The sequence below is a fragment of the Aulonocara stuartgranti genome, assembly GCF_965226115.1.
Source record: "Aulonocara stuartgranti genome assembly, chromosome: 8".
In the NCBI taxonomy this organism is placed as follows: Eukaryota; Metazoa; Chordata; class Actinopteri; order Cichliformes; family Cichlidae; genus Aulonocara; species Aulonocara stuartgranti.
The window spans coordinates 9,448,974-9,471,378 of NC_138959.1; the positions used below are offsets into that span (position 1 = coordinate 9,448,974).

The 22,405-nt window shown below is 38.8% G+C and overlaps 2 protein-coding genes and 1 long non-coding RNA gene across 6 annotated transcripts; all 3 read left to right on the forward strand.

Moving 5' to 3' along the window:
* Positions 1-389: 389 nt before the first annotated feature.
* On the forward strand, positions 390-3,188 carry LOC309713448 (uncharacterized protein). Of its 2 annotated transcripts, XM_082545088.1 has the most exons (4): positions 390-576; positions 1,066-1,260; positions 1,450-1,853; positions 2,397-3,188. In XM_082545088.1, exons 2-4 carry the CDS (start codon positions 1,122-1,124, stop codon positions 2,571-2,573), a joined length of 720 nt encoding a protein of 239 aa, XP_082401214.1. In that variant the 5' UTR covers positions 390-576; positions 1,066-1,121; the 3' UTR covers positions 2,574-3,188. The 2 variants fall into 2 exon arrangements, with proteins under 2 accessions (XP_082401214.1, XP_082401215.1); XM_082545089.1 differs by lacking the exon at positions 390-576 and having other exon boundaries at positions 1,063-1,260.
* Positions 3,189-11,837: 8,649 nt separating this feature from the next.
* Positions 11,838-14,009, forward strand: LOC309713452. Its single transcript, XR_014278585.1, has 3 exons — positions 11,838-11,956; positions 12,074-12,611; positions 13,313-14,009. It is a non-coding gene; the product is annotated as an uncharacterized lncRNA (long non-coding RNA).
* A 1,092-nt stretch (positions 14,010-15,101) lies between these two features.
* Positions 15,102-21,852, forward strand: LOC309712745 (NACHT, LRR and PYD domains-containing protein 3-like). 3 transcript variants are annotated; one of them, XM_082543805.1, is made up of 9 exons: positions 15,102-16,680; positions 16,783-16,921; positions 16,996-17,055; positions 17,135-18,917; positions 19,645-19,806; positions 19,888-20,061; positions 20,177-20,344; positions 20,538-20,584; positions 20,675-21,852. In XM_082543805.1, the coding sequence occupies exons 1-9, from the start codon at positions 16,666-16,668 to the stop codon at positions 21,193-21,195; spliced, it is 3,069 nt and encodes a 1,022-aa protein (XP_082399931.1). In that variant the 5' UTR covers positions 15,102-16,665; the 3' UTR covers positions 21,196-21,852. The 3 variants fall into 3 exon arrangements, with proteins under 3 accessions (XP_082399931.1, XP_082399930.1, XP_082399929.1); XM_082543804.1 differs by having other exon boundaries at positions 16,787-16,921; XM_082543803.1 differs by having other exon boundaries at positions 15,102-16,921.
* The last annotated feature ends 553 nt before the right edge of the window (positions 21,853-22,405 follow it).

Below are 22,405 nucleotides of genomic sequence, written 5' to 3' on the forward strand. Positions count from 1 at the left end.
TACTTGTGAAAATTTAAATTATATTTCCCTGACTCCACAGACACAGTGATATCATTACATGGCATGAAATATATAGCTACTAATTGTCCAAATACCCTCATATGTACTGTTATAGAAATCGTCTTGTGTGGCTTCAAGAGGTATAACAACAGATATCTGACACAAACCCAAAGTAAGAAAAAATGGCAAAATCTAGAAATAATAATAAATTTGACATTATTAGTTTCTTAAATTGACAGATGACGCTGTGTCATGATGTTTGCTTTGCTGAATATTCATATTTATAGTTGTCATATTACTATAAATTATGTCAAATAATTAGAACCGTGAATGAACAATTTAACATCGCCTTCAATCTGCCCCTGCAAAAACAGGGGCAAGTCGAGAGGTTAGTTTGTCCGCTTACTTTGACCAATCGCATTAAAGAGAAACCACATTAACAAACAGCAGCCCCGCCCCCTTCTGTTCCTAATAACTTGAGCAAGGTGAGCAAGTTGTTGGTTATTTGAAGAGTGAAAGACCAGCTCTACACAGGAAAACACCAGGAGCTACTTGGAGTTAGCCTGAAAGACAAAGGTGAGCATCAAATTAATAAGTTTGTTCCATTTTAAAATCTATTTTAAGTTAAAATGTAAATTTTGTACTGTGTGGGCTTTGACTTCTGGTCACTTTCTGCAGCGTGCTGGGGTATGCTCTCACAGCTGCAGACAGATGATGAGCTATAAATTCCTCATTATGCAAAGTACAGCAGCTGTTAATGCACCTCAGTAATGTTTAGACAACTATAAGTCCTATGTTGGCTCCTTTATTGGCACTTAGAGCTGAAACTTTGAGAACCTTTTCAAAGAGTAAAACAAACCAGGCGTAAATTTTCTGCTTCCTGTCTTTTTTCTTTTTCTTGCTTTTAATAGAAAATTTAGTGACTTTATCCTTACTCTAACCTGTCACTGTAATTCTATGCAGCCAGAAACTGCTGGTAAAAAAAAACCAATTTCTAAGCCTAAATAAAATTTAATTCTTCTATAAATTAATTCTAATGTCTTGTTTCTGGACTTTCACCATCAGCCCACAGCTCTACATTTCATTGGCTTTGCACAGCATACGAGAGAGAGAATCCAACAATGTGCGACCTAGAGAATACTTTCAGAGAGAAAACTGTGGACAAGCCGGTAGAGATTAATGAGAAAGATGCTGTGGATGTTACAATGGAAAAACTGAGGAGCATTAAACACCACAGCCTCACAGTAAACTTCACTGAAGGTAAAATGTTGTTGTACAGCGGGTTTGTCTGTGTGCAAGGCACAATCTGTATCTGTGCATCATGCAAACATTTAAATCTTCATTGATCTGCAACGATTTGTTTGTTACTAAGCAGTTAATGTGATTAAATGAACCATACCATTTCTATTTCTTTACCCTTTATTAACGTACTTTTTAAATTTGCACCAGATTGGCCTCAAGTGCTGAGTCACAAAGATCCAAATGATGAAGTTCTAGATTTTAAAGTTCGAGAACGTGAAGATTCAGGCTTTGAAGATCAAGTCGATGAAGAGCCTTCTGAAGTCACAAAGACAGATGAAGAGTCCAACAGTGGTTTAAGCTGGAGTGATGAAGCGTTCATTGAGGATTGTTGTCCACTTTGTTCACATGTTTGCACTGAGCCTGCGGTGCTGCAGTGTGGCCACAGCTTCTGTAACGGCTGTGTGCAAGAATGTGAGAAGTGGAAAAAGTCTTTTAAATGTTCACTCTGTAACAAAGTCAACAACAACCCAGAGCCTCCAGTTAATGTTTCCATGATGAGTTTGAGTGAAAGCGACAGAGTTGATCCATCAGGAGGACAAAGAAATGTGCAGGTGAGTGTGCTTCATTCTTTACTGTTGATCCAGAATGTTTCATACTCCCATATAAAACCATAAAGCTTCATCTTAATAGGGTTATTAGGCACTTTGACTCAATTATGGATGATCTGCGATAGCTAGTCAACATCATCTTTATTCAGCTACTTATACAACCGCACAGAGTGCTCAGAAAATTAGCAGTTGATTCTATGGAGCTCATTTTCAGCTCTAAAGTTTTACTCTGGGATTCCAGAGAACAGCTTTTTTATTATTCACTGACTTTCCTTGTGCTTCTGAGTGTTTGCTTTCTTGAAGTTATCCATTATCCATTAGGGACATGATGGATGATTATAGTAACCACAAACTTTTTCCACACAGTAACTGTGTTAAGAATAAAAAGTGAGAACCCCAGAACGCAAGGATAAATGTGTAACACCTCCAGTCCAGGATTAGAGAAGATGATTAGCAACATAAAACACAATAATCTTTAATCCAGAGAAGATTTCCTGTTTCTTACTCACCATCAGTGTTTTTCTGTTCTGCTCTTTTAATCTGCAGCCCCTGAAGTTGTCGACTCCTTCATCTCCAGAGCTTCCACTGTCTGAAGATCTGACTGAGGAGACTTCAGTGTTTGGCAAACATAAAGAAAATGTTCCCCATGTGCTCATCATTAAATTTGTTGAAACGTTAGTTGTAACGACTGTTGTCACGTTTGGTGAAGCTGATGAAGACTGAAACCTTTTCAGTTAACTTCAACATAATAACCTTGATGAGATATGAGGGTTAAATGAGCCAGTGCTCCTTCACGACCCTCTCAAACATTCCTCCTTATGAACATAACTCCTCATATGGTTTCTCTTCATGTAGTGCATTAACAGGCTGGCGTTAACTCATCACGAGCTGGTCTTTTTATGAAATGGTTTATTCTGTTGTCTGTAACAGTATATTTTGAGGTTTTTTTTATCCCTCTTTCTTTTAGATGAAAAGTAGCACAGTTTATGTTAAATATTCTCTCGTGTTTTTCCTGTTAGTCTTATTTATTTGTAGATCTTACATCATTTAAAGTTCTTTTGGCAGTATCGTGTGTTTTGTATGCCGTAAAAGTGACAAAGCACAACTTGGACTTTGCTTCTATCTTGTGTTCAACAAGCACAGCTACAGTGTGCAGGTCTGAGAGTGTGAAACCAAACTGTGAACTAATATGTTTTTAACTTCTTTTCAGTGACTGATGCCTCGCTAATGCTTTTATATGTAATATTCTATTTTGGTAGAATCAATTTCTGTCTTCTATCGGGAAGGATGATTTGATTATCTTTTATGTTTTTGTCTGAAGTTGCATTAAATAAAATGTAAAAGCAAAAATTAAGACTGGATATTTTTAAGAAAGCAGAACCATTCTGATCTAAACCCAGACGTTCACTCAGAAGCTTTACTCTTATCTCACTTTTTCGAGATAAATGATGCTGATGATGACTAATAATATTATGGTGATCCTGTAGACTAGGAAAATGATGTTAGTCAGGTCTAATACAAATCCATGAATCACAGGTTTCAGTAAAAGTGACATAATTTGATGCTAGTGTGATAACAGAATATCACACTAACTGTTCGTGCTGTTATTATTATTATTAATCCTTTATTTATCCAGGTAAAAAATCTCATTGAGATTAAAAATCTCAAACTGATGTATGTAATCACACTAAAAAATGTTTTATAATCTAAATAAATAGATAGATATAGAAATGCTGGTAAACCCACAGCTGTAACAGAATCTGTTTCTGATCACAGTTTCAAGAACAGATTTATACAGGCTCTCTACATGACATCATGATATTAAATGATATTATCAAAGTGCATTTGAGATCACAATAGCTCAGTTTCCATTATCTACTATATATTATATATATTCCATTTCCTTGAACAATTCAAAAATCCAAACATGAAATCATACTTTTTCTTTCAGGGTTCTAGTATGTGGCCTGCATGAAACACCATGATAAGAACACGTCTACAGTCTATCTTCTGGACATTGTCACACTGTTAAAGAGTCTAATTTAATTGCATTTTTACACTCTGCATTGTGCATCTCTTTTCGGAAGTCCTTATTCATTTTTCTTCCTTCCTTTCGTTGACCATATGACATTTCCATCAAGGAAATGTGGTTGCAAAAAGAAGACAGGAGGTAACTTTTTGGACAACTCAGCGGCACCCTGGAAATTTTCTAAATGAACAGAAAGGTCTAAAAAACAGATGGTATTAAGTCTCCACTCACTGTATATAAAATGATCTAAGATTTTTAAAAAAAGTGTTTATTTTTCATATATAAATAGTACAGAACTGAATCAGTTTGATCAAAGATGATCTTGTACACGTTTTAAGACCAATAGTACACAACTTGGACTTTGCTTGCATCTTGTGCTCTACAGAGAAAGCTGCAGCGTGAAGGAGGAGTGTAAAAACTACTGTGACTAAATGCAGCTAGTTACTTCACAGCATCAGTGATTATACCACACTAATGAAACACACAAAATTTTAGAGTTATTTGGGCAGTTGGAGGTGCTGCCAATATGATTTTCACTCTTTGAAATCTTAGGCCATGTCTGAACATGAATATCTCAGCAACTATTAAAGATGAAACGTTCATGTTCCTTTCTTACGATAAAAATTTAATTTGAATCTGTAATTTGGGACACAAGAGTCCCATATTTGAGCATACACTGACAGAAATCTTGACATTGGAAAAGACTAGTGAGAATTTCTGAACCTCACATAGCAAAAGAACAACAACAAAAAACCCCTATTATAAAACTTTCATAGTAGTTTGATCAAATAGGATAAGTTGTACTACAAACACAAACATATCAATAGGTAGTGTAAATAATTCAGTTAAGCATCATCAGCCATGAAATGTGTGTTTGTGTGTTTGCTAATGTTTGTTGAGCTGATGGAAATATTGCATTTCACAGTTCAACCCTTTTTGGCACAACACTGAAAGTATGGATACCTGAAAATTCTTCATAAAGACTTTACTTTCCTGGCTATCATGTATTAACTAATATGTTATTTGGTTATGTAGTTTTGTAAATTATTCAGTGTTGGGGAGTAACGGAACACATGTTATGTATTTAAAATACAAAATATGAGTAACTGTATTCGGTTACAGTTACCATTTAAAAAGGTGGTATTCAGAATACAGTTACTTTGTTGAAATGAATGGATTACACGGCGGCCTTTTCCTGTTTCATATGTTCGGCTATGCCTTCTCTATTTTTGGTAATTCCACGCCGGAGAAAACCCAAACAAAACACGCATTAAGAGGCTCTAATGTCGGTGTCTCAGTCTCGCTGCCCATGTCACCTCTACTTTCGGCCTGCATAATGACGTGAAGAAGTATTTTTAAAACATTATTATTCAAAAAAAATTTTCATATGAAAGCAATAGGTAGAGTGTTACAGGCATAGACCTAAAGAATGTAGCCTTATGGGCAGTGTAGCTCAGTTGTAAGCAGTGTTGGGACTAACGCGTTATTAAATAACGCGTTACAGTAACTACGTTATTATTGTGGTAACGAGCACGGTAACTAGTTATTATGCCAAAACCAGGAACGCGTTAGTCGTTACTAGGATTTAGATAGGGTCGTTACTCATTACTTCGTGTGGTGGCTATCGCGGAGCTTCCACAGATTCAGTAACATTAGCAAGTGGTGGAGGCCAGCAGGTGGATGAAGGAAAAGGGACGCAGAAGGAAAAGAGACCCGAGGCGGCCGTCGGTCCAAGTGTGAACTGAACTTCAGGTAAGAAGTTATGACCTGCAGTCTCTCTGGGTCAGATATAAACCAAGTTTAGGTGGAGTTTATTTTCGTTATTCTGACTTTTTCCGTACTGCGTGCTAGCTAGCATGACGGAGTTTCTATACAGCTGGGTGGTGCTATGAAGTTAATGATGTTGAACTTTATTTTGTTCATAAGTTATTAGCGTTGCCAACCGTCCCGTCTGGTATTCAGAGAAAATATTACGCGTTTCTTATTGAGGTGAAAAGGAACAGTTTGTCCCGTAATTCAGCTACAATGAAAAAGACACAAAGCTGGAGTTATTCTGTGTCTTTACGCTGCACAGCTGCCTCTTCTTCTCTCATTCTCTCCCCTCCCTCTCCTGTTTCTACTTCAGTCATGAAACTGATCAATGATCAGCTGATCGGCTCTCTTGTTTGTTTATCGCCCACTTTGCGCCAGAAAGAGGAAACCAGCGGATGTCGCGCTAAACAACAGCAGCATGTTTAAGCTTGATCAGCTGTTGTTAGAATTTATTTAATATTAATTTCTAGTATCAGCTGATGTTTGCTGGAGCCACAGCTGTAAAAAAAGCTGCTGGTCATGATATGGTTTGGTTATCTGGTGAGAGGGAAACATGAAGATGAAACCAGGAGATGTCCTTACTGGATCATCAGAGCTGAACAGGTGATGGAGAAACAGGTTTACCTTTTAGGTGACATGAATGAGTTGAAGGGAAGTTATGAACTGTTTCTGAGAGACAAATAACACCAGGATCCTTTTCTAAGTAGCTGACAGCTGGTAACTGTGCAGGGGCGGGTCTAGCAAAGTGTTGCCAGGGGGCCAGGTAGGGCATTAACAGGGAAAGGGGGGCACAAAGAAATACTTTCTTATTCTCATTTAAAATGTCTCACTTTTAAAAAATAATTATCTGAATCTTACAACAAACAATTGATAGATTGATGCATATATACCATCAAAACAGTGTACATCACTGTCACAACAGTGTTTATTTTCATTCAAAGGCTTTATGATTTTTCCTATAATGGTGGGCCGGTCTGTAGTCAAAATGCCCGGGCCGATTTTTTTGTCCCAGTCCAGCCCTGTATGCAGCTCATCTGCAGTCTGGTGTTGCCTACATCTTCCTATTCAGAAGGCAGAATTTCCGAGTTCTGAGTACAATCGAAAGCACCACGACTGCAGTTTTTGTGTTGATGTAAAAGGCGCACATGATGCTGTGACGTAGGCTAGAATCATGGCAGCAGTCAATGACGGTCCAGGCGTGGGATTTCTCTCGTGGAAATATGCACATTATCTTTTCCTTTCTATTGGTAGGTGGCACAGTGCACTTGTGGCAAGTAAGCAAGCTAGAAGACAGGCAAAAGTATGGAAGAAACACATTAACAAGAGAATTCTGAGTAAAACCAAAGTTACTTTCCCTAGTAACTAGTTACTTTGAAAGTAACGAGTAACTTGAAGTAACTGAGTTACTTTTGAGAGAAGTAACTAGTAATGTAACTCAGTTACTATTTTAAAGTAACTTACCCAACACTGGTTGTAAGTAAATAATTAAGACTCGACTATGTGTTCGTGTTTTCCTCCGAAACAATAAGTTCCATTGGAGCAGCCTTTCAGTGCCTCTCTCTGTCTCTCGCTAGCAAAGTTGACCCAGACAACAAAGTAAAGCTAGTTTTCAGCTACAAGCCCGACACAGAACCCAACATATTAGCCAGAGGTCCCCTTACTGCGGTTCGGAGCCACAGACCTGTTTTATATACGCGCAGAATAGGAGATCACTGCTAAAAGTGCAGCCTTACTTAATGTCAACATACTGTTACTCATTTTATATTAAGATTTAAAAATCTAGTTGTTATTGGTATGGCGACTATCCTTAAGTAATAGCAATAAATCACACAGCAATAGTACATTCATGTTGTTGTAAACAGCATGATAATATATTAAGTAATCCAAAGAATTCAGAATATGTTACTCTCATTGAGTAACGTAACGGAATATGTTACAAAATACATGTTGGGGCATGTATTCTGTAATCTGTAGTGGAATACATTTTAAAAGTAACCTTCCCAATACTGAAATTATTTAATATGTTTATAAGATTGTTGTGTACCATGATGTGTGCTTTGTTGAAGGAAGTTTCTTGTTTATCATTATTAGTTATCAAATTAATATAAAAGATGTCAGTGATTAAAACTGTGAATAAGAAGCTCAGGTCAATAAAGGACCACTTATGTTCTGCACCTTATACCCACAAAAATAGTCCACTTCTAGTGAACAGGGAGAATAGTTTCTGTTTTACTGGTGTGCCTAGTTCATTGGAATGTATCGGTCTTAGATGGTGACGACATCTGTTGACCAGGAAAACTTCTTACACAAACACATGACATCAACGTCTGACTTATTTACAAAAGTGCTTCAAATGAAAAAAACAGAAACAAAAACTGTCTAACAGGACTGAAATGTTGTAAACCACAGTTATCAGTAATCAAGGAAAAAGCTAAGTTAGTACGTTTTATTAGCAACTATTGCACCTTGTTCTATCTAATGCAAATGTAGCACATTAAAAGGCTATGTGATGCTTACAATAACAACTTTTCCAATCATTCTGTCAACGTCTCGGATCTGTGACCCAGCGCTTTGAGTTATTTGGTATTGTTGATTTCTTATGTTAGCGTTTAGTTCATGTGTTGTTCTTAGTTAAGGTTGTAGTTGAGCCATTTTGTATTTTTGATTACTTATAAGATAATTTTAAGTTTTAGTATTTTTATTTAGTATGTCTTAGTCTAATTTATGTTTCTTCCAGGTCGCCATGTTTTTGAGTCTTGTCCTGTCTTCTGTGTAGTCTGTCTTGTTCCCTATGTTAAACGTGTAAGTTAAGCCTGTGCCTTGGTCTCCCTAATCTGTTTTCATTTACCTCTCCTTGTGTTCCATGCATCCCCAGTCTGTCATGTGTTTTATGTCTACATGTTCCATGTTCCATTGTCAAGCTTGTGTTATCGTGCCTTGTCTTTCCATGTTTCCTGTGTTATTTTGAAAGGAGGCTCAAAATGAGCCTATTTTTGTTTTAAAACTTCGAAACAGCAGACGTAGATCTCCTGCTGGTCACAAGTTATGTTGGGGAATATTTGCTCTCTTTCATTTGTCCTCCATCAGTATTTAATACAGGACACAGCCCCTCCAGCTGTTAACACATCAAGCATTAACTAACATCACCATGTAGTTTGTGAATTTGTTTGACAGCTTATTGCGTGCCATGATGTGCACTTTGCTGAAGATAGCCAGTTGTGGATTATTATTAGTTATCGGATTAATATAAAAAACTGTCAGTATGAAGCTCAGGTCAATAATGGTCGCTTTTAGTCGGCAACATATACCCAGAAAAACATCCCATTTCAACCGAATAGACATGTAAGTTTGTGCTTCATATAGTAACTGGTATGATCAGTTCATTGGAATAGACTGTGACAATGACTGCAACAGGAAATTTTACAAAGAAAACATTTCACTCTAAGGTTTGAAACAGTGGTGTGTGTGATATGTGATGTTGCAAAATTTGGATCCAATCCCAAGTAAATACACGGCCATTGTTGCTGATAGCAAGTATTGATAAAGATGCTTTTAACTCACAAAGGCAGCTTATGTATGATTAGCAGGGAATGTCTGAATATAGTCTACAGGTATGATGGTAAATGGTAAATGGCCTGTATTTGTATAGCGCTTTTCTAGTCCCTAAGGACCCCAAAGCGCTTTACACAACCTGTCATCCACCCATTCACACACACATTCACACACTGGTGATGGCAAGCTACAATGTAGCCACAGCCACCCTGGGGCGCACTGACAGAGGCGAGGCTGCCGGACACTGGCGCCACCGGGCCCTCTGACCACCACCAGTAGGCAACGGGTGAAGTGTCTTGCCCAAGGACACAACGACCGAGACTGTCCAAGCCGGGGCTCGAACCGGCAACCTTCCGATTACAAGGCGAACTCCCAACTCTTGAGCCACGATCGCCCCAAAGCATTGAATTTCATTCTTACACGCCTACATCTTTACAAGGTTATTATTTGCAGCCATGAAATACCTCCCCTCCGGCTTTTTCTCACCCACTACATGTAGCATACATATCTGTTTAGCACAGCTGAGTCATGTGACAACAACAAAAACCACAGCAGAGCAGGGAGGAGGAAGAGGAGCAAAAAGTGCACTGATCTGTTTACTGTTTGCGGAAACAGTCCATTACTGGCACTGCAGACTTTGACAATTACATTCAAGAGAAACTTGATCGCAGTGCAACACTTCTGTCCCTTTGCTGACCCACTTATCGTAAATGTGAGCAAGTTTTAAGGAACAAGGAACAAGGCTTGCTTGGTAGGGCTTTGATACGCACAACCATAGTTATGTTTCTAATGTGACCATATTAGCGATGTTCACTGTTACTGTTACCATTCAGCCGAATCCACACAAGCAAAGCATTTAACAGAATGAAGCCTACAGTTTTGCTTTTTGTATTTTAGGCTTTTACCATGTGTAATATAGGTTTCCACTTTTGTAACAGTACATATATGTGGTACTGTGCAAAACTTTTGAATCATCCCTCATTTATTTATATTTTGCTTCTAAGGAGCCAGAGTTTCTTGTCATTTTTCTCCTGTATCTCTCCTGAAGGCATTTCAAAGATTTTCTTTGGACTTTGGCTGTTTTTCCACAAGTTTTCCTTCCAGTTATTGAATCTGATCCTTTTCTGGGAAATTTATTTTGTTTGCTTGTTGTACCAATTAGAACTGACCTATGATTTAAGCATGAATTAGCCAATGTTGTGTCACCACATAACAGATAACTTAGCAAAGAATCAATTTATATTTAGCAGCCTGTTGCAAAAATGACTAATTTGTTCCAATTGTTTAGCCAAAAGGATGAAACATGGCAAAAACAACAGTTTGACAGACATAAAATGGTTTTTTTTATTAATTCTATGTCTACATCAATCTGTAAAACATCTGGAGACTGTCATGATTTGGGACTGCATTTCAGGAGGTGATGTTGTGTATCTTGTCAAAATTGATGAAATTATGAACACAGAAAAGATTTTGATGTGAAAATACGTAAATGGAGTCAAGGACATAAAAGTTGGGGGTGGGGGCAAGGCTCTACAGGATGGCAGTTGTCCCCCTTTGCCCACCTGTAGATCCGCCCCTGGCTTTGACTTCTTGTCACTTTATGTCCATTGCTGGGGTGTTCTTCTCTTCTTTTAGCTGCAGACAAATGATGAGCTATAAATTTCCCATTATTTCAAACAAAGCTGCTGTGAAGAAATGCACCTCAGTGATGGTTCAGAAATGAAAAGCATAATCTGAATGCTTGATCCCCACTGTGGGGTCATGTTTTATGGCATTCACAGGATCTCAGCTCATTTGAACACCCATGGGAAGTTTTGAGCCCTGTGGGCCAACTTTCTGCTTTTTTTTTGAGAGTTTGTTGTGGATTATTATTATTAGCTGTTATATTAATTAATAGAAAATATATCACATGTTCAGAGCTGTCAGTAAGAAGCTTAGGTCAGTCCGCACCGGATACACAGAAAAACAGTCCACTTCTAGCGAACAGACAGTTATTTTCTGGCTTGTATAGAAACTGGTATGTCTTGTTAACGGGAATCCCCGAGCCTAGATGGTGATGACAAATGTTGACCAGGAAGAACTTTTACACAGAAACATGTGTTCTTAAGTCATTTGTACAGATGTTTTTCAGCCCTGGAAAATAAATACTTCCTTGTTCCCCAGAACTTGCTGACATTTCTTTGTTTTCACGCAGGTGTACTTGTGAGGATTGAAATGACATTTCTCTGACTCCACAGACATAGTGATGTCAGTACATGGCATGAATTGTATAACCACTACTTGACCAAATACCCTTGACTGGACTGTAAATCTGGAAATAATATTACATTTGCCTCTGTTACTTTCAGAAATAGCTTGTTTGATAGATTGCTGCGTGCCACGATGTTTTCTTTGTTGAAGAGAGTTAGTTGTTTATTATTCTTAGTTGTCATATTAATATAAAGGATGTCAAATAATTCATACTCAATACAACTCCGCCTTCAGTCTTCCCCAGAAAAAAAACTGCACATTTTCCGCAAGTCGACAGGTTATTTTCTCTCAGTCTACTTTAACCAATCACATTCAAGAGAAAATGCATTACCATACTGGAGCCCCGCCCCCATTCCAAATAAAGGATCTAAGGTGAGCAAGTTGTTGGTTATTTGAAGAGTGAAAGACGAACTCTACACAGGAAAATAGCAGAAGCTACTTGGAGTCAGCCTGAAAGACAAAGGTGAGCATCAAATTAATGAGTTTGTTCAATTTTAAAATCTATTTTAAATTAAAATGTAAAGATGTTACCGTTTTTATTAATTTATGTTTCATTTTCTTTCATAAATTTATTCTAAAGTCTTGTTTCTGGACTTTCACCATCAGCCCACAGCTCTACGTTTCACTGGCACTTTGCACAGCATACGAGAGAGAATCCAACAATGTGCAACCTGGAGAATACTTTGGATAAGCCGGTACAGATTAATGAGAAAGATGCTGTGGAAGCTACAATACAAGATTGGGCTCAAGTGCTGAGTCACAAAGATCCAAATGATGAATTCAAAGATTCAGACTTTGAAGATCAAGTTGATGAAGAGCCTTTTGAAGTCACAAAGACAGATGAAGAGTCCAACAGTGGTTTAAGCTGGAGTGATGAAGCGTTCATTGAGGATTGTTGTCCACTTTGTTCACATGTTTGCACTGAGCCTGCGGTGCTGCAGTGTGGCCACAGCTTCTGTAACGGCTGTGTGCAAGAATGTGAGAAGTGGAAAAAGTCTTTTAAATGTTCACTCTGTAACAAAGTCAACAACAACCCAGAGCCTCCAGTTAATGTTTCCATGATGAGTTTGAGTGAAAGCGACAGAGTTGATCCATCAGGAGGACAAAGAAATGTGCAGGTGAGTGTGCTTCATTCTTTATACGCTTCATACACCCATATATCAACCATGTAGCTTCATCTTAATAGGTTCATTAGGCACTTTGACTCAATTATGGATGATGTGCGATAATTAATCACCATCATCTTTATTCAGCTACTTTTACAACCGCACAGAGTGCTCAGAAAATTAGCAGTTAGTCTTAAGTTAGCACAGCATATTTAAGTGCCGGAATGATCAGGACACATCAGTCCTAAGAGAGGAGATGAAGGACAAACAGTCCAGCAGGTTTCATTACAGGAAATAACCCAACTTTCCAAAACTCACCCCAACAAACTGACCTAACCCAAAAACCTCACTGATGTAACTAAACCTCCAGTGAAGGAAATGATTCTTTGGAGCTCATTTTCAGCTCTAAAGTTTTACTCTGGGATTCCAGAGAACAGCTTTTTTATTATTCACTGACTTTCCTTGTGCTTCTGAGCGTTTGCTTTCTTGAAGTTATCCATTATCCATTAGGGACATAATGGATGATTATAGTAACCACAAACTAAGAATAAAAAGTGAGAACCCCAGAACGCAAGGATAAATGTGTAACACCTCCAGTCCAGGATTAGAGAAGATGATTAGCAACATAAAACACAATAATCTTTAATCCAGAGAAGATTTCATGTTTCTTACTCACCATCGGTGTTTTTCTGTTCTGCTCTTTTAATCTGCAGCCCCTGAAGTTGTCGACTCCTTCATCTCCAGAGCTTCCACTGTCTGAAGATCTGACTGAGGAGACTTCAGTGTTTGGCAAACATAAAGAAAATGTTCCCCATGTGCTCATCATTAAATTTGTTGAAACGTTAGTTGTAACGACTGTTGTCACGTTTGGTGAAGCTGATGAAGACTGAAACCTTTTTAAGTTCATTTAACTTCAACATAATAACCTTGATGAGATATGAGGGTTAAATGAGCCAGTGCTCCTTCACGACCCTCTCAAACATTCCTCCTCCTTATTTTTATGTATTTGTAACTCCTCCTATGGTTATGGTTTCACTGTTCACTTAAAGATGACTTGTATTAATTGCATATTATGGTTTTTTTTATCCCTCTTTCTTTTAGATGAAAAGTAGCACAGTTTATGTTAAATATTCTCTCGTGTCTTTCCTGTTAGTCTTATTTATTTGTAGATCTTACATCATTTAAAGTTCTTTTGGCAGTATCGTGTGTTTTGTATGCTGTAAAAGTGACAAAGCACAACTTGGACTTTGCTTCCATCTTGTGTTCAACAAGCACAGCTACAGTGTGCAGGTCTGAGAGTGTGAAACCAAACTGTGAACTAATATGTTTTTAACTTCTTTTCAGTGACTGATGCCTCGCTAATGCTTTCATATGTAATATTCTATTTTGGTAGAATCAATTTCTGTCTTCTATCGGGAAGGATGATTTGATTATCTTTTATGTTTTTGTCTGAAGTTGCATTAAATAAAATGTAAAAGCAAAAATTTAGACTGGATATTTTTAAGAAAGCAGAACCATTCTGATCTAAACCCAGACGTTCACTCAGAAGCTTTACTCTTATTTCACTTTTTTGAGATAAATGATGCTGATGATGACTAATAATATTATGGTGATCCTGTAGACTAGGAAAATGATGTTAGTCAGGTCTAATACAAATCCATGAATCACAGGTTTCAGTAAAAGTGATATAATTTGATGCTAGTGTGATAACAGAATATCACACTAACTGTTCATGCTGTTGGTAAACTGATGTATGTAATCACACTAAAAAATGTTTTCTAATCTAAATAAAGATAAATATTGAGGACAAAGTGTGTTTGCATACAGAAAAAAGTATTTACATCAATGTATGATTAAAAAACAATGTCAGCTATCTCATGTCTAAGAAATGAGGCTACTACTACACACATCTTCCAGACACTATTCACCTGCATAAAGTGTATAAGTTTCATTATGGTTGCATATTTATATGTATTATGATGATTTTGTAGGCTGGGGTAATTCACATGGCAAAAATGAGTGTATTCCCTATTCTCTAAATGAGGTGTTGTTATTGCAAAATGAGAGCAATGCAATACCTTTATAAGGTACTGTAGGCGTACAAACCCCACAAATGGGTAATGGGTTTGTAGGTAGTTGCTAGACAACGTGATGACATCATATCTACTCTAGATAAGAACCTCCAGTGGAGTAAGATGTGTCGCGTAAGAGACTATCCCTGTTTATGGCTGAGGTGTTACATTTTGGTGTTTTGTTTTTATATTTCTGTTTTTAGTCAACTTTGGTTTTTTAGTTTCCAGAGTGGGTTTGCTGTCTTCACCGTTTTAGTGCTTAGAAATGGTTGGTTTCACTTTAATCTCCTAGGACCTGGCATCCACATATGCGGACATCACATTTTGGGTTGTCTAGACCAAAATACCAAATTCGCTACAAGGGCCTGATTTCCACTTACGAGGACATTAAACTGCCACTCTTCTATCAAAATTGAAAACGAATGTCATCATATGTGGATCTAATTTTTCTCAGAAACAAAAATCAGGTATAAAAAAACAAAATCAGGTAATTTTTTGTTTTTACATTCATTGGGTCCCAATCAACCCAAATATCAAAGAGAAATAAAAAATGCATGCCATGAAAGCGTTCGGGTCTTAGGTGGTTAATTTTTATTACTGGCTAGTGATTTTTTTTTAAATCAATTATAAGACAATTATAAAACAATAAATGGCCTGTATTTGTAGAATAAAACAAGCTTGACTCATAGCATTCCCAGTTTCAATAAAGATAAACCAAAGGCTCCTCATCCTGGTCGTGGTAGAATTTGGTCAAACTGACAAAAAAATGTAAGTAAAACTTTTCCAATATATTAGGATATAGAAGATGATTTTGTTTGACTTCGTTGTATTTATAAAGTACATTTTTTATTTGTTTCGTTTCAGAATGAATACCCTACCCTACACTTTTTTGTTTAACAGCTCAAAAAGTTCCATTGTGTTGTTGAAATATTCTGTCATATTCATTTGATTTATTTTCTCTCTGATTTGGGACTTTCCGGGCCATCCATCCATTCGCTTCCGCTTATCCTTTTCAGGGTCGCGGGGGGCGCTGGAGCCTATCCCAGCCGTCATAGGGCGAGAGGCGGGGTACACCCTGGACAGGTCGCCAGTCTGTCGCAGGGCCAACACACAGGGACAGACAACCATTCGCACTCACACATTCACACCTAGTGGCAATTTGGATTATCCAATTAACATATCCCCACAAGCTGCATGTCTTTGGACGGTGGGAGGAAGCCGGAGTACCCGGAGGGAACCCGGGCAAACACGGGGAGAACATGCAAACTCCACACAGAAAGACCCCGGCCTGATGGTAGAATTGAACTCAGGACCTTCTTGCTGTGCGGCAACAGTGCTAACCACCATGCCACCTTGCTTCCGGGCCTTTCATGGAAATTGTGTTTGGGTATACTGATTTTGCATAATTTACATGTCTTCTGTCACTGCATTTAGCTGCCTGTGTGTGAATCTGTGTCTGATGTATTGGTTGTTACATTTACCCTAAAAAACTGCTGTTTTTTTTGTTTTTGTTGGATACCAAGTTAGTTTGTCCAAAATCAATCAAGCAATCAATAAAACAAAGCAAAATATCTTGCAGCTGTTTGACATTTACATTTTTTAGTAAACGAAACTTTTGTGGTTTGTTTAAGAAGGCAGACTGTCTGTGCATGCAAGAAACCATACTTCCTGTTTTTCTCAGGAAGTAACCTTCTCCTTTAATACCATCTGCCAGTGTGTTATTTAAGTGGCAGTTTCACTTTAGTAAGCAGCCATGCATTCGTCTTCTGGTCTGTTAGATTTAATGGTGTCTTAGCAGATTTGTAACAGTAAAAAATAGGGTTTGTTTAATGTATTTATTGACCATCTAGTTGACTGTTTGGAAGCAAATATCTTCAGTGAACAGTCAGAGATGTTAAAGACTGAGGACAAGGAGTATTCCCTGACAGAAACTACATGAGGATTAAAGTACTGTAAAAAGAAAATGGACCAATCAATCGTTAGTAATAAAACAGATGATTTCTCTGAAGGTAAGTCTAATTTTTTTTAATGTAAGGCAACAAAAAGATAATCTGAAAAGCACCAGCAACCATTTTTCTTCAGTGATCTCTTATTCTTGCTTTCTCTCCGAGTCAGTTCCCTTTATTCAGGCTGCGGTTCATCACTTCCAGCCAAACTACACTGCACAGAGTGGTGGCAACGTGGTCGCTCCTTCCATAATTGGTTCAAATGTTGGCAACATAAACATCAATATCTTCTCAGCAACGCAAGGTAGATACATGTAGATACACGCAGTTAAGTGAATGCGCCGTTTGGTCTCTTCTGATCTTTGTGTCGTTTTGCAGAGTGTAAAGAGGACCTCAACAATGACCATACAGACAGCTGTGGTGCTCTGCCGCCTGAAAGTGAGTGCTTCTCAATTATTTAATTTAAAAATGTTACATTAAAAAAGTAAACCATTTAAATAAATGTTTTCTCTTTCAGTTGACAAGGTTGCAGAAAGTCAACAAAACCTGAAAGCCACTCTGAGGAGGAAGTTCAGCCACATTCTCGAGGGGCAGGCGACAGAAACAAACAAAATCTCTCTCAATAACATTTACACAGAGCTCTACGTCACCGAGGGAGGAAGCGGCGAAGTCAACAAGGAGCATGAGGTGAGACACATCGAGACGACACCCAGGATCCATGTGGGCCAGGAAAAATCAATCCACTGCGATCACCTGTTCGCTCCTCTGCCTGAACGTGGCTGTGACATAAGGACTGTCGTCACACGGGGAGTTGCTGGCATTGGAAAAACTGTTTTGACCAATAAATTCACTCTGGACTGGGCGGAGGAGAGAGCAAATGAAAACCTAGAATTTGTATTTCCACTTTCGTTCCGAGAGCTGAACTTGATGAAGAAGAAAAACTTCAGTCTAGTGGAGCTTCTTGTTGTGCTTTTCCCTGAAATTAAAGACATAGAAATTTTCACTAATGTGAAAAAAAACATGCTCTTCATCCTCGATGGCCTGGATGAGAGTCGCCTCTCTTTGGACTTCAACAGATGTGAAATACTGTCAGATGTGACTCACACTACCACAATTGCCGTATTAATGACCAACCTCATTAGGGGCAGATTGCTCCCTATGGCTCTCGTGTGGATCACATCACGCCCCGTAGCTTCCAGTCAGATCCCAGCGAACTGCGTTGATCTAGTGACTGAAGTTCGAGGTTTCAACAACCTGCAAAAAGATGAATACTTCAGGAGGAAAATTAGTGATGTGAACTTAGCAAACCGGGTGATAGCACATGTGAAAACCTGCAGGAGCCTTCACATCATGTGCCACATACCAATTTTCTGCTGGATGGCAGCGACTGTTTTCGAGAAAAATATGGCTACAAAAGAGAGCAAAGACACACCAAAGACTCTCACTCAAATGTACATACACTTCTTATCCTTGTGTGAGGAGGCAATGAAGAAAAGGCTGACAGGAAGAAGGGAGTCAAATGCTGACTGTGTGAGAGCTAATCTCCTGGCTTTAGGAAAGCTGGCTTTCCAAGAACTCGAGAAAGGCCACCTGATCTTCAATGAAAGCGACCTAAAGCTGAATGGTATCGATACTGAGCAGGCATCCATGTTCTCAGGAGTCTACACACAGATCTTCCATGAGGAGATGACAGTGTGCAAGGAGAAGATGTTTTGCTTCGTGCATCTGAGTGTTCAGGAATTCTTTGCAGCGTTGTACGTCTTCCTCACGTTCCACAACGACAACGTTAACATCCTGGTGAAGTTGTCCGCGTCACGACGCTTTCTATCCAGACCATCTGAGCTCACCCTCTACAAAGAAGCAGTGGAAAAGGCTTTGCGGAGTGAGAAAGGAGATTTTGACATGTTTCTACGCTTCCTTTTGGGGCTGTCCCTGGAGTCCAATCAGACGCTGCTGAAACATCTAATGGTCAACAACCGAACACAACAAAAGACAAGAACTGAAATCGTTAAACACATAAAGGAGAAGATCAGGTCCAGTCCATCACCAGACAGGTGCCTCAATCTCTTCCACTGTCTGAACGAGCTGAATGACCACTCCCTCGTGAAGGAAATTCAGAGCTACCTCAGCTCAGGTAGCCTTAACAGAGCCAATCTTTCACCTGCCCAGTGGGCCACACTAGTTTTTGTATTACTGACATCAGAAGAAGAGCACAGTACGTTTGAACTGGGCAACTACACCAGGTCAGAGGAGGGTCTTCTCAGGCTGCTACCTGTCGTGAAAACAGCCCAAGTAGCAAAGTAAGTAGTTTACAGTTATTAATTTCTACAGGAGAAAAAAACAAAACTCCAAAAGACTGAGAAGAGTAACTCCTCAATTGATATTGGAACCCAGTGCTTTTAAGTAACATCTCCTAATCTCTTCCTACCTGGAATGACCAGGGCAAAATCAGGGCATCTGTGCATAGCTAATATCAGCCTGTCACAAGCATAGAAAAAAGCACATTTAAAGTCGAGCTTTTAGAGGAAGCTATTGGCTCGAATCTCTGTTACATATGCCCAACACATTATTTAAAGCTTTGGCTGTGTTTGATGTGAAAACACCACAAGGTTTTCGCTGTAAAGCTCGAGAGGGAAAATCCCAACTAGATCAGCAGTTTCTGAAATACTTAGATCCGTCTGGCACAACAACCATTTCACATTCAGAGTCACTTAAAACATTTTTTATTCCCTGTTCTGATGCTCGGTTTCAAATTCAGCAGAATGTCCCGACCATGCCTAAATGCATTGATTTGCTGATTAGATGTTTGTATTAACACTTGATCAGATGACAAAAGTACCTAACAAAGAGTTAGTGAGTATATATTAAATATACATGATGTTAGGCAGTTAGCTAACATTTTGACAGATGTTTTTGCATAAAATTTCAAACAGTGCTGGATAACAGACATATTTCTAATCTGCATATATAAGGGGATTTTGCTTCCTGGGATTACTTACCATTTTCTTGCTGTTTTCCCTGTTGCAGTCTGAATGCATGCAACCTTACGTTGACCTGCTGTGAGAACCTGGCGAATGCCATCAGTTCATCCCAACTTAGAGAACTGGACTTGAGTAACAACAATCTGACAGATGTAGGACTAATGAAGCTCTCCAGTGGGTTGAGGAACAGCAAAGTGGAGGCGCTCAGGTTAATATTCAACATGTTTCTTTTATTTTTATTTCTCAGCCAAAATGTAAGCACATGATTACAGCATTTTCCTTTGTGCAGACTGAGGAGCTGTAGCCTAACAGAACGCAGCTCCAATGACCTGGCATCATTTGTCAGCTCTGCCTCTTGCCTGCTAAAACTACTGGACCTGAGTGATAATGAGTTTCACGATTTAGGAGTTAGAAGGTTTTCTGATGGACTGAGGAGCTCTGACTGTAAACTGGAAACCCTCAAGTGAGTGTCCTGAGTGTGAGGCTATGTACTGGTACAAAGACAGATTCAAACTGAAGTTGTTCTCGTCACTGTCATGGAGACAGCTGGATGAAATAACTTTCTGTATTTCTTGAAGTTTGTCCCTGTGCAGTGTGGGAGAAGAGGGCTGCATTTTCTTGGCATCTGCTTTAAACTCATGCCACCTGAGAGAGCTGGACATGAGCTACAACCACCCAGGGAACTCAGGGTTGAATCTTCTAACAGCTCTGAAAGAGGACCCACAATGCAGCCTGGTGAAACTCAGGTAGTGATGGTATCCACAACATCTGAAAAGTAACAGGTTATTTCAGTGCAGAAATAGTGAAGAACTGGGTGATGTAACCATCAACCATTAGATAGTTTCTCCACCAGATAATGTCAGTATCACCAGTGTACACAACTAACATTAATTGTGATGCAAGTGTCTGAACGTATTTGTCCCTCTGTTATGATTTTAGCATGGACCAGTGTGGTGAGTTCCGGATTCAGCCAGGTCCAAAGAAATGTGAGTAACCACAACCTCCCTCCTTTCTCCTATACTCAGAAAACTGTGTGATGTAAAATATGAACTGAAATTTTAAATCTGATTCATCAGATATCATCAAACTCACCCTGGACCCAAACACAGCACATAAAGATCTTTCTCTATCCGAGGAAAACAGGAAAGCAACACGCTGGACCAAGCAGCCATATCCAGACCATCCAGAAAGGTTTGATTTCTGGCCTCAAGTGTTGTGTAGAAAAGGGCTCACAGGACGCTACTACTGGGAGGCAGAGTGGACTGGGAGAGTCTTCATAGGAGTAGCCTACAAACGAATATCCAGGAAGGGAGAGACTGATGACTGCTGGTTAGGTCGAAATAACTCCTCCTGGGGCTTGAACTGCAACAAAGATGGATACAAAGCCTTGCACAAAGCCACAGGCATTCCTATAACCACCAAACCCAACTCCAACAAAGTAGGAGTATTCCTGGACTGGTCAGCAGGGATGCTCTCCTTTTACATGCTCTCCTGTGGTTCCCTTAAACTCCTCCACACCTTCCACACTACCTTCGATGAGCCTGTTTACCCCGGGTTTCACCTTGGCTGGGTGGACTCAAAGGTTTATTTGTGCTAAGTATCGCCAATCTGCTTTTCTGATCTGGAGACACCCGAGAATTCTGTTTCATCTAAATGCTGGACTTCTGAGCCTGATGCCCATAATGTGATAAAAGAGCTGCAGCTAATTTCAAATTACACCAGGATTCTTTTTGGTTGCTATTAGCCATATTGGCTCTGTATGGAATGGTAATTCTGGATAGTTCAGAACTTTGGATTCAAGCTGAAACATTGCATTGTATATATTTCCATGAAATGAGTGACAATGATACTAGTGATGTGAGCTTTTCAGATAACACCACACTGTGTGGTCTTAAAGGAACGAAAAAAGGTTGACTGTGATCAGTACCTAGCCTGCTGTGAAGGTGCTTCTGTTATTCACTGTGATGTTTATTTAGATGACATCACGTTTAAAATGTACTTACCAGAAAAACTGAACTTTAATCTCTTTAGAGCAGGGTCTCAAACTTAAATGAGCTGTGGGCCACTGCTGGCACTGTCATCTGATGTGAAGGCCACTTCAGCACAAAAAACACACAAACAAGAAAACACATAAATATTTCCAAAAATGTTTAAAATTTCAAATATTGTATAACAAGATAAAACTGCAAACATGAATGCATTATTTCCTCACTCTTAACTGACTGAACTACCAAATAAACAAATTGGTCCTCTCTTTCTGATACAGTTTCACAAGAAAACCACAAAGTTGAGATAGCTGCAAAAACAGCTGCACAGGAAGGCATACCTTTGACCTTCACTATGTTACGTGATTATTTTGAAACCACATTAGATCAGCACCTAAACCCGAGAAAGACTAAAAACAGAGCAATAGAAAATGCAGAGGGAATTCTAAAACCACTAAATAGAAAACCAATCCTAGCTAACACTTTATATAGATACAACACTCCAATATTGCCTCAACAGGAGGGATGGTATTTATAACAGTGTTTACTACATATGGATTTAGTAACTACTCAGAAAATATTGTGCAAGGTGTGAAATACGCATACAAATGGATTCAACACACTCACATGGATTATGTAGAAATATTGCCTAGTAATGATTGACCCTTATTCTAAATGAGTGGAGGCTTTTCCCTGTGCTAAACTGGACTCATACACACCCCAATAAAAGAAATAATTCCCAGATTTGGAATCCGAGAAACACTATATAGAGATAAGGGTAAGGATTTTATTAATGAAGTAATAAATAGACAAGCTCAAAAT

What these genes read in the sequence shown, in the direction of transcription:
- LOC309713448 (XM_082545088.1), top strand. Translation starts at nt 1,122, where the DNA reads ATGTGCGACCTAGAGAATACTTTCAGAGAGAAAACTGTGGACAAGCCG. An exon ending in CACAGTAAACTTCACTGAAG is followed by an intron (nt 1,261 to 1,449) that starts GTAAAATGTTGT and finishes AATTTGCACCAG; the next exon opens with ATTGGCCTCAAGTGCTGAGT. An exon ending in GAGGACAAAGAAATGTGCAG is followed by an intron (nt 1,854 to 2,396) that starts GTGAGTGTGCTT and finishes TTTAATCTGCAG; the next exon opens with CCCCTGAAGTTGTCGACTCC.
- LOC309712745 (XM_082543803.1), top strand. Translation starts at nt 16,666, where the DNA reads ATGATTTCTCTGAAGGTAAGTCTAATTTTTTTTAATGTAAGGCAACAA. An exon ending in TGCAGCCTGGTGAAACTCAG is followed by an intron (nt 20,345 to 20,537) that starts GTAGTGATGGTA and finishes TTATGATTTTAG; the next exon opens with CATGGACCAGTGTGGTGAGT. An exon ending in TCAGCCAGGTCCAAAGAAAT is followed by an intron (nt 20,585 to 20,674) that starts GTGAGTAACCAC and finishes CTGATTCATCAG; the next exon opens with ATATCATCAAACTCACCCTG.